Consider the following 15,645-nt stretch of genomic DNA (forward strand, 5'->3'; position numbering starts at 1 on the left):
CCTACCACAGCATGGCATGCTAAGTGGTGTCGTGTCCACACCTGGGATCCGAAACGGCGAACCCTGGGCCACCGAAGCGGAACGTGGGCACTTAACCGCTGTGCCACTGGCCAGCCCCCACTATTATTTATTCTTGAGGTGTAAATGAACCTTCTCTTTTTCTTCTTCCTATCTAAATCCTACCTATTTTTTAAGGCATAGATCTGGCCAACATCACAGTGATGATAGCATTTATTGTTAGGATCACAGATTCTGAACTTAATCACATTAAGTTCCCCATATCATATCTTGTCTCTAGTGAGCTCTAGCTTTCTGATGGTAAGAACCATGCCTGCCTGGTTTTGTGACCCCCTGAGTCAATTCTTCAGTAAATCTCAAAAGTTGAGATTAAAAAAAAGACGTGTATACAAATGTTAATATTTTGGGTAAGCAGACATTAATTGTAGTAAATAATGACAAAGATTATGACTCTTCTTAAAGAATGAAGTTGCAGTTTGTTGAGGTTTTAATAAATTCCATGTCGATGAACTATTTTTAGTAGGAGCATTTTGAAAATATGCATTTTTTTTTATTGCTTTGTCATAATTCCTCTCTCCTGCAGGTCTTTGGATATAGGAAATCAAATGAATGCTTCTGAGGAGACAAAAGTTACAAATGTTGGGTCGCAGGTAAGAAGATACTTAGATTATTTTAATTTTTGTAATTAAAGTCAAGTGCTTGACAGTGTGCTTCATTTCGTTGACTTTTGATCTTTAAGCAGTAAAATCACAATTTTTTCATGTCATTCAGGTGGTTGACTTTTTTCTGTTTCAGCAGATTGACAAAGTCTTTAACAACATTGGAGCAGACCTTTTCACTGGTGGTGAATCAGAAAATAAAGACGATGGGTTACAGAATAAACATAAAAGAGTAAGTTCTTTACTGTTCTTTTAGTACTCTCATTTATGTTATAGGACTTCCTGTAAACCATAGATTTTTGTTGGGAAATACTGCTCAGCATCTTAACAAGAAAAATTCTTTAATTATCTTTATGAAATTTAAAAGTTATCAGTGGAACATGATCTGACCCATGTTGGGAATAAACCAGCTTAAGATTTCTAGCTTCCTTTATTACTCACCTTCCCACTGGGTAACATTTCTAGATTGCCTGAGTCCTTTTGTTCTTTCTGCTGCACTTTACCAGTCACACCCCTTGATAAATTCCACTCTCTCTCTTCTCTGCTTCTTAGTTTGAATAACAAACTATAAAATGTTATTTCCCATTGAAATATTGGTTAACATCCAATACAAAAAATATGTCAATTTTGGGTTTCTGTTGAGGGCAGTTTTCTTCTATTCATTCAACAAATATGAGTACCTGTATGTGTTAAACCAGGGACCTACTAGACATTGTGATTTACAAAGTTATAAGAGAATATACTGTGAGCTTAAAAGTTAGCAAGGTTGATAAAAGAAAGAGACAAACATGAATTTGATGCAGACATTAGCAGTAAAAGAAATTGTTCACTTCTTAGCTTTTAGGTGAGTTCCTAAAATATTTTTGGAGTGAGGTAGTTTAGAATCGAAGAAGAATTTCCCAATTTTAGAAAATGAAATCACCTAATCATATTCTCATTGTCTGGAAAAAGATGATTCTAATGAATGGTTTTAAAATAATTGTTTTCATACTAGAAATATTTTAGCACACATCTTGTGAGTTTCTACCTAAAGTTAAATCTTATAATAATTCAAAATATAACTTACCTGTGGCAGTCAGCAATACAGGAGTAGTTTGCAAACTACTTGGTATTGTAAAACATACCAAGACATACTTTACAGGGAAAAAAAGAAGTCTTTTGCTTTACAAATGGACTTACGAAGTTGCTATTTGATTTTTCATATTATTTTGTTTTAAGGCATCACTTACACTTGAAGAAAAACAAAAATTAGCAAAAGAACAGGAGCAGGCACAGAAGTTGAAAAGCCAACAGCCTCTTAAACCCCAAGTGCACACACCTGTTGCACCAGTCAAACAGGTCAGAGTTCATTTCTTTTTGCATAATTTCAAGCGTACTACTTCTAAGGAGTAAGGTAGTATGGAACTTAGTCTGCTTACTACTGTTTGTATTAAAAGGTATTTCAGAGAATACTTTAATATGCAGCGTCTAAGAAGTATGGGCATAAAGATTTTTCCAACAAATTCTAAAAGCCTGCTTAAAGTATAATGTTTCATGACAGTGCTTGTTATCAATGAAGAGGAAACTAGATGAACAAGAGGGTTTCTTAAAATTATTATGTCTTAGGGCTGGCCCAGTGTCGTAGTGGTTAAGTCTGCACACTCCACTTCAGCAGTCCAGGGTTCATGGGTTCAAAACCTGGGTGCAGACCTACACACCACTCATCAAGTCATGCTTAACTGTGTCCCACACACAAAATAGATGAAGATTTGCACAGATGTTAGCTCAGAGACAGTCTTCCTCAAGCAAAAAGAGGAAGATTGGCGACAGTGTTAGCTCAGATCTAATCTTCCTCACACACACACAAAAAGGTACTAATTCAACTATATTCATTTTGAAATGCTCAGGAAGATTATATTCATGCATTTACATATTTTTGAGCAAAAAGTTATTTTCACTTTTTGGCTTTCCAATTAAGGAGAGATTTGTAACTTGGCTGAGGGATATTTACCTATATGTCCTGACCAATGTTTATTTCCTGCTGTGGTCCAGGCACTGTTCTGCATGCTGGTGCTGTAGCAGTGATTAAGGTCCTTACTCTTACTGGTTTCAGAAAAAACTATCTTAAAAAGTTTCTTTAAATTATTTTTTTGTTACCTCTTAATCACTAAAATTCTTCCTCTGAGAAACATCTTTGTGGGCCAAGAGGCAAAAGCAAGAATATTCTGTAGATACTTATATAAGAATAGAAAAAAAATTTTTCACAAAATTTTGATGAGATTCAAAATATAAAAATCATAGAGTATCCTTTTTTGTAATACAGATTATCTACTAATGAGAAGAATGCAATTCTGTTTTTTAGGGGGATGGGGGAGACAACATTTTATTTTTTTTTTCCTTCTTCTTCTCCTCCCCAAAGCCCCCCAGTACATAGTTGTATATTCTAGCTGTAGGTCCTTCTGGTTGTGCTATGTGGGATGCCACCTCAGCATGGCCTGATGAGTGGTGCATGTCTGCGCCCAGGATCTGAACCGGCAATACCCTGGGCCACTGAAGCGGAGCGTGTGAACTTAACCACTGGGCCATGGGGCCTGCCCGACAACATTTTATTTCATTGGAATTTAAAGTTAGTGTTTGCTATCATCAAATTGATTATACATGTTCATCTGTAAAAACCATACAAAAATATGTGGCAGGCTGGATTGGCCTATGGGCTATGGTTTGCTGACTTGGTGTAGACTGTTGAGCTTAATTTTAACTTGACCTTTATAGTATAATCTATCAAGTATTTACTAATTATAAAGTAATTTGGAATTTTTGGAGGTAGAGTAATTCTCTCATATTTTTCAGACTAAGGACTTGACGGACACGTTGATGGATAATATGTCGTCTTTGACCAGCCTTTCTGTTAGTACCCCTAAGGTTTCTGCTTTAAGTACCTTCACTTCTGTTCCATCCATGGACCTTGACATGATGTTTTCTACACCAGTTGATAATACAAAGAGAAATATGACAAACGGCCTAAATGCTAACATGGGCTTTCAGACTTCAGGATTCAACATGCCAGTTAATACAAACCAAAACTTCTTCAGTAGTCCAGGCACATCTGGAGTGACCAAGATGACACTGGGAACACCTTCCACTTTGCCAAACTTCAGTGCTGTGAGCGTTCCTCCTGCTGGTGCGAAGCAGACTCAGCAAAGACCCACAGATATGTCTGCTCTTAATAATCTCTTTGGCCCTCAGAAACCCAAAGTTAGCATGAACCAGTTATCACAACAGAAACCAAATCAGTGGCTTAATCAGTTTGTACCTCCTCAGGGGTCTCCAGGTATGGGCAGTTCAGTAATGGGAACACAGATGAACATGATAGGACAATCTGCCTTTGGTATGCAGGCTAATCCGTTCTTTAACCCACAGAACTTTGCACAGCCACCAACTACTATGGCCAATAGCAGTTCAGCTAGCAATGATTTAAAAGATCTTTTTGGGTGAGGTGTCTTGCTCCTATTTTTGAAGGATTACTTCAGTTTTAATCATGGGTGAGCTGATTTACATCTTTATATAGTTGGCTTGGAGGAACTACTTCTATGGGAGACTGAATGGTTCTTTGACAGAAAACACCTGTTTCCATGCCAGCATAGTAGTTGTACAGACTCCTAACAGTTGAGTTTTTTAAAGCATTGAGGATTTTTTTCCTCTTCCAAACTCCTCTTCAGGTTTTTAAAAGACCCAACCTTTACCAATCTCAAAGAGAAACAAGACACCTGAGTATCTTGAATAGCAGAATTTTTTAATCAAATGTTTATTTTGGCTTGTATATCTTGGTGTTATTTAAAAAATTGAGTTGATGGTAATTGCAAGTTTCATCTGTTAAATACTACATGGTACAAAATCTGCCTTCTCAAGTCATTAGTCTTCATTTTGATATGTGAAAAATCTTGATGCTGTATTGATTTGTTTGCATTTAGTATGACGGAGAAAATGATAATGAAAAGGATCAGATCACTTGCTTTTTTCAATCTTACTCGCTTCTCAGATGAACTAATATTTAGTACAAAAGACTGAGCAAATACTGCAAAATTTAACTTAATGTTGATTTCATTGGTTGAAGTAAAGGCATTATTAACCATCTTAAATGCAAACTAATCATTATAAATTATGTTGTAGCATGGTCTGCCTCAAATAGTAATGTATTTTTCTGCATTTACTTGGATATGTTTAGAATCATTTTTTTCCTACTGTATCACAGACCGAAGAGGTATGTACTGATTTGTATGGGTATTCAACAAAGCCCTCTGATGTGATTTCCCTGACTACTGCCTTCATATTTCGTTTTGAATTAAAACTTCTGAGGGTACAGTATATATGAATTGCATTTTCAAAAGGAAATTTGTAAGAATCAAACTATATTTAATGAGTAATCTTTTGAGATTCCTGTTGTATTGTTTTAAATGTAATAAACTTTACTTCTCTAAAAATGAGCAGTTGTATCTTCTGGCTACCAACAGATTAATTTTCTGCTTACCATGATAAAGTCTGACCTCATCGATTACTGCGACTGAAATTTAATTCTTGGAATTTCAGGAACCTTTTGTTCGAACATTTTCATTTTCATAATTAGCCATCTTTAGGACGGAAAAAATAAATTATTTTAACAAGAAACGTGCTTTATTTTTCAAAGCCTTTCTCATATTTTTCTTTGATTTGCTGATTATTCAACCATGGAGCCTTATGCTATAAATGTCATTTGTATTTTGTTAAATTATATTCTATCATTATGTAATAATTTTTAAATGATCTCTCAGAGAATTATATATGTATTATAGTTGCTGCCATAGAGTTTGTGGTTTTTAATTATCTGAAACCAGCAATCATTTAAAGTAAATCTTATGAAGTTTAGTGTGTTGATACTAAGTTTATTCATTGAAATAGATATGTATACATACACTAAATATATACATTGAATATACAGTACTTGATTATAAAATGTAATTTGATAATGCTGGCAGCATTCAGTAAGAGGGTACTTTAGAAAATAAAAAGTCGGCTTTACATCTGGTTTCTATATGATCTGTACTTTGTTACAAGGTTTTAGAAAAGGACTTATAGGAATGCTGAAGAAATTTATCTGAGAAATGAAAAGCACTAGGAAGAGCAAATATTTTTGTCAAATACATTCACACCTTGACCAGATTATCTGTCTTGTTTGTAACACAATATTAATATTTCTCTTGAGAAAAGTTTACTTATGGAATAAAACTGGTTAATGTTGAAGAATTTTTCTTTGTAACAATTCAGTAGTCCCTCTTTATTAGGAAATTGTTTTTTGTTTTGTAAAATAACTTGATGTCAGTGTTGAACTCCTAATTAGAAGGAAAGCTTAATAACAACATACGATTCGAACTACCAAATATAAAAGTAGATTATTTGAAAAAATATAATATATAATGCTTAGGTAATTTTCACATCTTGAAATTTGCTCATTCATTGAGATAATGGTGCTACATTTTTGGAAATTTTTCCTACGCTTTTTTTCTACTTTCTTGAAGATATTTTATTTAAATCATTTCCATCAATTGGACTGTTACCATTGCCTTTTTCTGTTGAGAAATTTCCTCTGAAAAATAGTTCTATTTTTAGCCTTGTACTTCTCCTTGAACAAAACTTTCAAAGTACTAGATCACCTTAAAATTATTTCAGATATTAACATCATTTAAGTCTCTTGTGCTTAGAGTAGAAAATTGGTAGCACCTGTAGACAAAAATTTCAGAAAGATTCCCTTTTATTTCAATTGGTTCTTTATTCTCCTAATGCTAAAGTGTGTGATATATGTGGAGGATGTATAAAAGGAAATGAAAATAGACCATGTACTTGACTGGGTTTTGTTTGTTTTTGTTTTTATTTTGGAATGCTTATAATCCTTCTTTTCACCTGAATAAGTTAAGAAAGTAGGTTTTTGTTAATATTTTTTTTAAGCTGTAAAATACCTCACAATTGCTTTTACATATTAAAGGAAAGAGTATATGTGGAAGTACCTGATAGCAAGCACAGAGTATGCACCAAATAAATTTTAGCTTTGATAAAACTTTCCATATTAAGTTGTGATTTCATGCTTTGTGATTTATTGGTCTTGAAATAATTTTAGAACAAAATGAATCTGTAAGAATTCAAACTATATAGGATATTAAGAGATTATTTACTTCAGTGGCTTTCAAGCTGTAATTGTGACACTTGGTAAGAAATATATCTTATGCTGCAAACCAGTATATAAAATATATACCAGAAACAAAAGTTTTAGAAATTGTCTTTAATACATGTTGTATATTCTCGTATTTTTTTTAGTCTATCCTATTTATTGGGGGAAAAAAAGGGCTGGTTACAATTGCTAAAAGGATTTCGTCATGTAGTTTGAATAAAACTGAAATAATTCAGCCTTGTCTTTCTCCAGGCCGATGTAGAAAGAGGGCCAGAGACTTACATGCTAACCCAAGGAAGTCAGAGCCAGGAACAGAAGCTAGATTTTTTCCTAATCTGCAATCCAATGCTCTGTCTACTGTGTTGCATCCTTTATATCTTTTATTGTATGAATTCTTCTAGATTTGCTTTTGTTGAGACCTTTATACAGCAAGTATGTGTTCAGTATTAATTGGATAACATAAATATATTAGAAAAATTGCCACTGAAGAGGGAGAGGGAGATGACAGAACAGAAATGTTTATAGTCAGAATCAGCCTCTGGGCTGCTTCTCTGAATTGTGAGTTAGGAGGGCTGGGGGAGCCAGGTTGGCAGTGTTTGCAGTATCCAGACTGTAGCAGAAAAAGCATGTAACCTCGGAGAGTGGGGGTGCACTGGGAAAAGCCGTTTCACCAAAATCAAGCTTGTTGGAGGTTAGAAACTATTTCTGTCCAAAGCAGCCGGATTGCTCCAGCCACTACCTGGGCTGCAAGCCACATATGTAATTTAAAATTTTCTAGTAACCACATTAAAAAATAAAAATAGTTGAAATTAGTTTTAATATATTTTATTTAACTGAATGAATAGAGCCAAAATGTTTCAACATAGAATTGGTATAAAATTTAACGAGATATTTTACATTCTTTTTTTTATACCTAGTCTTAGAGATCCAGTCTATATTTACACTTAGCACATGTCAATTCAGGTTATTCACATTTCAGGTACTCAGTAGCAATGTGTGGCTAGTAACTATTAGATAGTGTACTGAACTATGGCAGTTATCAAGTTACTGTCTTCCAGCTCCAAATCCATCTTCTCTTCCCTGCTTTGTAATACTGGAGCTATGAGATAAACTTGCCTCTTTCACCAGCTTGGCAGAATGTTAGGCTTCATCGATAGAGGGCCCTTGACGTGGCATTGCAAAGCAATAGCAAGAACACATTTCACTTCTGGGTTCTAGTTCTCCATCTTTATTCACCATAGGAGCCCAGCAACCCCAGCAGAGGAGCTCCAGCTGTGCCTTAGGTCACTGTCCCAACTTGGGTGCTGCCACTTTGGAGCAGCTCAGCCATTCCCTCAGGCAACTGTCTCCCACCCTGTGGACTGTGCCTTCTGACAAGTTTCTTCACCACTGGCAGACTGCACGTTCCTGTGGAAACCATGCCCTCTCCAGAGAAGTCTCAGCCTGGGGGGGTGGGGGAAGGAGAGAGGCTCTCCTAGTCTTTAGTTCCTTAATTTTTTTTCACTTTCTCTTATCCTAGAGGTAGTAGCTGCTTGGTTTTTCTTTTTGCAACTGCTACTTCTATACTCCTTCGAGCCCTCTTTTATTCCTTTAAATAGTTAACCACCTTTTAGTAGTTAACAATTATTGTATTAAAATTTCCGTGTTCAAATATCTGGTCCCCTGACCTCACCCTCAGTGATACACTCCTGAATCTACTAAGCCTTTTTAAAATGGGGCCAAATGATGTATCTTGATGCTGCTAACAAAAGCCATATGGAATTATATTTATCTAGCCTATAATAAAAACTTTCCTTTCTTAAAAGTTCTTTTGAAATGTGCCTGTAGTGGAAGTTTGGTTTAGCTACTTTATACTTATTTGATGCAGTTCCAACTTTTACGCTTTTTTTCTTTCTACTTTTTGGGTATGTTTTTCCTTTGTGTGGTGGCCTAGGTTAGTAGGGAAGCCAGTGTTTGACTTTCTTATAAAAAAGTAAATGAAATCGAGACTTTAATGTCTAGAATTTGAACGTAGGAATCAACATTCATGCAGGTCTCTTCCAAGTCTGTGTCCTTAAGCCTGCCAGTGTTTCTAAACACATGATCAGATGAAAGTCAAATATGGGGCATTTGCACAGGCACACTGAAAGCATACAGGGTGCATAGACTTTGGATCCAGATAAAGTTGGGAGTTTTTTGTATATTTTAAAAAATTTTTGGCTAAAATTATAGCATTCATGCTCTATAGAGGTGGGGCAGGATTTTTTACACAGTTGTTCATGTGTTGGAACAGATTCAAAATTGTTTTTAAGAAAATCCTGTCTTAAGAGTGGGTACTCGTAAGATCACTTTTGTGGGGAGATGGAAAGACCTTTAACCGAGGCGGTATCCTCATTAGACTGCTTCAGTTTCAGAAGGGGGTGCCGTCTCTCTCCCCGCCTCCAGTGATTGTATGGACCTGCCCTTAATCAGCAATAATACCTGTACCCCAGATACTTGTCAGAGAAGAACCCTTAGCTCTCTATTGCCCAACATTCAAAGTCTAACTTTTGAGAAATGTTTATAGAGGAGGCCAAAAATTGAGTAATCCATCCATTTCCCTAGGAATTCTGAATGAAATTAGCCCACTGTGGAGACCTTTGTGCCTGGGTTGCCTTGTTTTGGCCACACATCAAGTTCCTTCCCACACTTAGCTTTGGATGTATTGTGAAGCTTATATTCATGATGGGGATGATGCTGGGTCACTCTAACTTGTGGTCGCTTCTTTGAGGACCCCCCAGGAGAAATTTCAGTTTTCAGTTCAGGAGTAAAGGTGCTTCTAAGCAACTGGTTTGCTCTTATCTTTTAAAGTCTCTGAATAAAGTAACAAATCACATATTACAGCTAAGAGGTTCAGCCAAATTTGAGTTTCGCCTGTAGCAAATGTTTAGGACGTTAATAGTGTGCATTGTTCAGTACTTGCCTTCTGGCTATGTCTGATTTCTTAAATTCTTATTTCTCCTTGGCTCTGATTTCCTTTTGTTCCCCCACTCCCCCCCATTTTTTAAAGTTTTGTGTCATGTTCTTAGAAAGTCTTATTTTGGAATAAGGTAGAGTATAAGTATATGGAGTGAATGAGTTTAAATCTAGTCTCTCACTAACTGACCAGAGTAAGTTTTCCGAAGTATAAAATGAGGATCACGCCTTAAGACTTATTGGGATTAAATGAAGTAAAAGTGTGTGAAGCACCTGGCAAGGCTCCTGGCACATGGTAAGTGCTCAATAGGGGGATGCCCAACCTGGACTAGGGGAGTGGGGAAGGCATCTTCAGAGGAGATGGGGCATAAGCTCAGCCTCATGTGGAGCCTTTTTAACATTGTTTTCAATGCTATCAAATGATTACTTAGGAATCACATTTTCCCAAGTTAAGCTGGACACACTGGGAAGGGGAATTAGAGCAGGTAACTTCCAAGGTTTTCTTTTGAATTCTGAGATTATATGAAAACTGCTCGAATTAAGGAAAGTCTGGTCAAGTGACTTTTGATTACCACGAAAAATGGAATTAATGGTGGCTGTTTAAAACCTTTCCTGTTAGACTAAACCGGGGGACAGCGAAACGAGGAGCAAAATTAAGTGAGCTCTGATGTTTTTAAGCTAATTTATGCTTTATTTCAGGAATTTAGGAATCCACACTTATGGACTTAATAAAGGTATACTGAATAGATAGATAAATCTATTCCTTTAAAACTGGCTGATTTCTGGGGGAAAAAAAGTCTGGGGTAAATGTGTTTAATCTATAAACTACCAGAAGATGTCACTGTCTCCCAAGTAATGGTCCATCACATTAGCCCTTTTGCAGGTATGTTTTTTGAACACTGACAGGCTGTCACAAATGATAAGAATTCTTGGCTTCTAGTGTTGAGTTTCTGAGAAGGATAGGACCTCACAAAAAGTACTTTTCCAAGGTGTGTAGGTTTGTTCCATCTTGATTCTTGATGCCCTAAATGTGAACCCTGTTCACTGCTCCATATATGGAAATTGTCTGGATGCTCCAGGTTACATTTGCACTTTCAAGAAAAATGAAGGGGATGAAAAATTCTCCAAAATATCCTCTCAGATCTTGACTCCCTCCCACATTTTCAGGCTGCATTATTATGATGCGACCACGTTTACTAAATTATCAGATTTTCTAAGATATTTTGGCCTTGGACACATCTTAAGATATACTTATCTTTTTTTCAAGTCACCATTCATGGTATGTAAAGCAAAATTGGTAAGTGTTTCCACACTGTAATATTACTGGATGAAATGAACCAGTATTTCTCCAATTACTCACAAATAGGGACTTCAGACTAAGTCTGATCCGATATATACTCATAATCTTCAGGCAGTAAAACATGTTAGAAAAAATTAATTCTCTCATCTTTGCAGCCAGGAAACAGACTCAAAAATTTATAATCGAGTTTCTTATGTTGGGGCTGTGGGAATGGGATTCTCCAAGGTGAAATGATAATTCGTTAAAGGCAGCCAGTGACAGCCAGAGGATAAGTGCATGGGTATGATTTCTAGTCCAGCTCTGCCCAACACCTCAAAAGAACTAAGTATGTCATTGGTCTTCTCCATGCCATTGGCTTCAACAGTCAAGTGGAGTAGTCTGCCCAACCTAGTTCTCTAGGTAGTTATAACCTCAAAGGAGCAGTGAAGAATGAACTTAAAAGTACTTCATAAATATAAGGAATTCATGTTCTAACTAAATTCTATGAAAAATGCAGAATACTTAGATATTATTCCATGTTGTGTAAAAGCATCCTACATTTCTTTATTTTGATTGACTTTCTTTTAAATTTTCATTAATTGGGAAAAAATTAATGACACAGTATTTAGGCAGTTACTGAAAATAGAACTTGGTGTGTTTCTAGGTTGTCCATGTATGCAACCTTATGTTTGCAAAGTTTTATAGAGACGTATTCTATTTATTTAATAATGGTATAAAACTGTATTCCTATAATTTAGGAACATAAAGCCAAATTAATAGAATTCCAGTACCCAATTCATAGTGAGCTGAAATACAATGGGACTAACAATGCTTTATTGTGGACAGGAGGTAATGTGGTATAATAAAGTGAGCATTTGTAATCAGATGGGTTTAAATCCTGGCTCCACCAAAAACGAGGTAACTTTGGACAAGTTCTTGAGTTTGAGCCTCAGTTTCCTCGTTTGTAAAATGGAGATAATATCTACTCAGTCATTCTACTTTGTCATATCTAATTTTTCATTCTACTTTGTGATAATGAAATGAGATCAGAAACTCAAGTCAGAAAAACAGATACGGAAGCAATTACTATATGTCCCCTATGAATGGGACAAATGTTCCCATTAGTCTCCCCTTAGAAGGAGTGTCTTGTCAGACTTGAGTGAATGGTGGCAATCTTAAGGGGCAAGTACATCAGTGTTTTACGTTAATTTTGTCTTCATTTTACTATTGGTTTGTCCTACTTTTTCGTGGAACTTCAGTGAAAGCAAGTAGATTAGTGTGTAATCTTAAAAATCAGTATCCTGTTTTATTTATTTCTGAAATTTCCGCAGTAGCTAGCAAAAACTTACCTGTAGTTAAGTGCTCAATGACATTTTTAAGGGCACAAGGATTCTAAGTACATCTTTCCTGAGTTTTGTTAAAGGCAGTCTTTAATAGCCACAGTAGGATTATCGGATCACAAGCTACTGTGTACCATGGTGATATAAGCTCAGGAAATGGGCTTAGGGACGTAGTCCCAGATCTCCATATTTTACTGGCCAGATTACCTTGGGCAAAAATGAGTCTTGATATCTGCTTATTTGTTCCACAGAGTTCTTGTGAGAATCAAATGAGATATTTGAAGGTGCTCTGTAAACGTTTGATTATTAATAAAAGAATGAGTGTCAAACATAGGAGAAATACAATGAAAAATCAAGTTTTATATACATTCTGATTAGTGATGATGATAGTTATTAATGATATACAAATTTTAAAGGATGAGAAGAATCCTGGGTAAAATAGCAATTTTTATTTTGGTCTCAATATGTTATGGGAGTTGGGTGGGAGGAGTATGGATTTAAGGTGGAGAAAGGGGTTGGCTGGAAGAGGTGCCACAGAATTCAGGAGAGAAGGAACCTTAAGATGATTAGTTCTCTTTGTTACGTTTGTTTCCTTGTGAAGTTTCTTATCCAAAAAGATTAATAACTTGGTCATTAACTCTGAGCCTTGTTAAAACTCTCCACCTAACACTTTGATTGGATTTGATGAAATAATTTTCTGGAATAAATATTATCTTCAGGTTGTTTGGGATGTTTTATTTTTTGTTTTTTGTCTAGATAGCAGATTGGAATGACTTGGCACAGGACAGCCTATGAGCTCCACTTTCTTCACTGTTGGAGACTGGAATGCTATCTATCATTGAACTGGCCAGGCTGGCCCACGTGATGGTAAATAGAGGTAGTCTTGGCATTACAGGATTTGGGTTTTAAATCAGTGCAAAAGTTAAGATTCTTTATCTGTGAGGAGCAGAAACTATCTTAGCTAGAATAAACTAAAAGAGGGCAATTTGTTATAAGGATGTGGGTACTTCATGAAACCCAAAGGTGGAAGGACAGCTGGGTCTAGACAAGACAGGAACTGGCAGGCCATCAGAAACACAGACACCATCATGTTTCATTCCTCTCGCATTTTGACAGACAAGTATTCTCTGCATCTCCAGTCAATAACGTGAATGTAGCCACGCCACAGTTATAGTTCCAGGGTCCTGAAAAATTAACTAGCTGCCTTTCAATTTCAAAGTTAAATTACCAGGAGAATCTGGCATCTGACTGGCTCAGCCTGGTGTAGGTGCCCACCCCTGGTCCATGCAAAAATGGTCAGAAGAGATGGGAAACATTATAGTATACACAGGACTTTTGGAGGCCTGTCACCATAAAAGGGGAGGGTAGCGGGAGACACTAGAAGTTCCCTGAGAATGAGGAATTGCTTTGATCTAGGCAAGCATCCCTAAAGATGTCTCAGTTAATATTATTTTTCTCTAAGGGAAGAGGCATTTGTAGAGAATGATGGAAGTCATCAAATATATCTCAATAGCTGGAATTTTTTCTAATGTATATTTGGTCTACTTATGCCCAGCATAGACCAAAGCTTTTGTCTCACAGCCTGAGGGGGTTCTGTTCTACACATAATTTCCTCTGTCCTTGCTGTATTTGATATTTTGAGATGGGGAGCACATTTCTTTTTAATATTTATTTTTTATTGATGTCATAATAGTTTATAACATTGTAAAATTTCAGTTGTACATTATTATTTGTCAGTCATCATTATATATGTGCCCCTTTACCCCTTATGCTCACCTCCCAACTGCCTTCCCCTCTGGTAATCACTAATTTGTTCTCTTTGTCCATGTATTTGTTTATCTTCCACATATGAGTGAAATCATACAGTGTTTGTCTTTCTCTGTCTGGCTTATCTCACTTAATATAATACCCTCAAGATCCATCCATGTTGTTGCAAATCGGACGATTTGGTCTTTTTTTATGGATAAGTAGTAGTCCATTGTATCTATATACCACATCTTCTTTATCCAGTCATCAGTTGATGGGCACTTGAGTCGCTGCCACGTCTTGGCTATTGTGAACAATGTTGCAGTGAACATAGGGGTTCATAAATCTCTTTGTATTGTTGATTTTGTGTTCTTCGGATAAATACCCAGTAGTGGAATAGCTGAGTCGTATGGTATTTTGATTTTTAATTTTTTGAGAAATCTGCATACTGTTTTCCATAGTGGCTGTACGGGTTTGCATTCCCATCAGCAGTGTATGAGGCGTCCCTTTTCTCCACATCCTATCCAATATTTGCTGTTTTTCATCTTGGTAATTATAGCCATTCTAACAGGTGTAAGGTGATATCTCATTGTAGTTTTGATTTGCATTTCCCTAATGATTAGTGATGTTGAACATCTTTTCATGTGCCTGTTGGCCATCCTTATATCTTCTTCGGAAAAATGTCTGTTTGTATCCTCTGCCCAGTTTTTGATCAGGGTTTTTTTTTGTTGTTGTTGAGTTGTATGAGTTCTTTATACGTTTTGGAGATTAACCCCTTGTCAGATATGTGATTTGCAAATATTTTCTTCCAGTTGGTGGGTTGTCTTTTCATTTTGTTCCTGATTTTCTTTGCCTTGCAGAAGCTCTTTAGTCTGAGCAAGTCCCATTTGTTTATTTTTTCTTTTGTTTCCCTTGCCTGGGTAGATATGGTATTCCAAAAGATCCTTCTAAGACTAATGTCAAAGAGTGTACTGCCTATATTTTCTTCTAGGAGTTTTATGGTGTCACGTCTTCCCTTCAAGTCTTTAACCCATTTTGAGTTAATTTTTGTGTATGGCGGAAGATAATTGTCTACCTTGATGCTTTTGCGTGTGGCTGTCCAGTTTTGCCAATACCAGTTATTGAAGTTAGTTTCTTTGTGGAAGATCGGCTGCCTGTACATGTGTGGTTTTATTTCTGGGCTTTCAATTCTGTTCCATTGATCTGTGTGTCTGTTTTTGTACCAGTACCGTGCTGTTTTGATTTCTATAGCTTTGTAGTATATTTTGAAGTCAGGGATTGTGATGCCTCCAGCTTTGTTTTTTTCCTCAGGTTTGCTTTAGCTATTCGGGGTCTTTTGTTGCCCCATATGAATTTTAGGATTTTTTTCTTCTGTTTCCATGAAGAATGCCATTGGGATTGCGTTGAATCTAGATTGCTTTAGGTAGTATGGACATTTTAACTATGTTTATTCTTCCAATCCATGTGCTTGGAATATCTTTCCATTTCTTT

The 15,645-nt window shown here is 36.2% G+C and overlaps 1 protein-coding gene across 4 annotated transcripts in view; it reads left to right on the forward strand.

Moving 5' to 3' along the window:
• SCYL2 (SCY1 like pseudokinase 2) overlaps positions 1-6,744 on the forward strand; it is a 66,992-nt gene extending 60,248 nt beyond the window's left edge. For 2 of the 4 annotated variants that reach the window (XM_008516375.2, XM_070599795.1), the window contains exons 15-18: positions 602-668; positions 814-909; positions 1,896-2,015; positions 3,507-6,744. In XM_008516375.2, coding sequence (XP_008514597.1) covers positions 602-668; positions 814-909; positions 1,896-2,015; positions 3,507-4,151 — 928 coding nt within the window. In that variant the 3' untranslated portion in view covers positions 4,152-6,744. The remainder of the gene's footprint in view (positions 1-601; positions 669-813; positions 910-1,895; positions 2,016-3,506) is intronic. The other 2 variants (XM_008516376.2, XM_070599796.1) reach the window with 1 other exon arrangement.
• Positions 6,745-15,645: the final 8,901 nt, after the last annotated feature.

The sequence above is a fragment of the Equus przewalskii genome, chromosome 29 (genome assembly GCF_037783145.1).
Source record: "Equus przewalskii isolate Varuska chromosome 29, EquPr2, whole genome shotgun sequence".
NCBI classification, from domain to species: domain Eukaryota; kingdom Metazoa; phylum Chordata; class Mammalia; order Perissodactyla; family Equidae; genus Equus; species Equus przewalskii.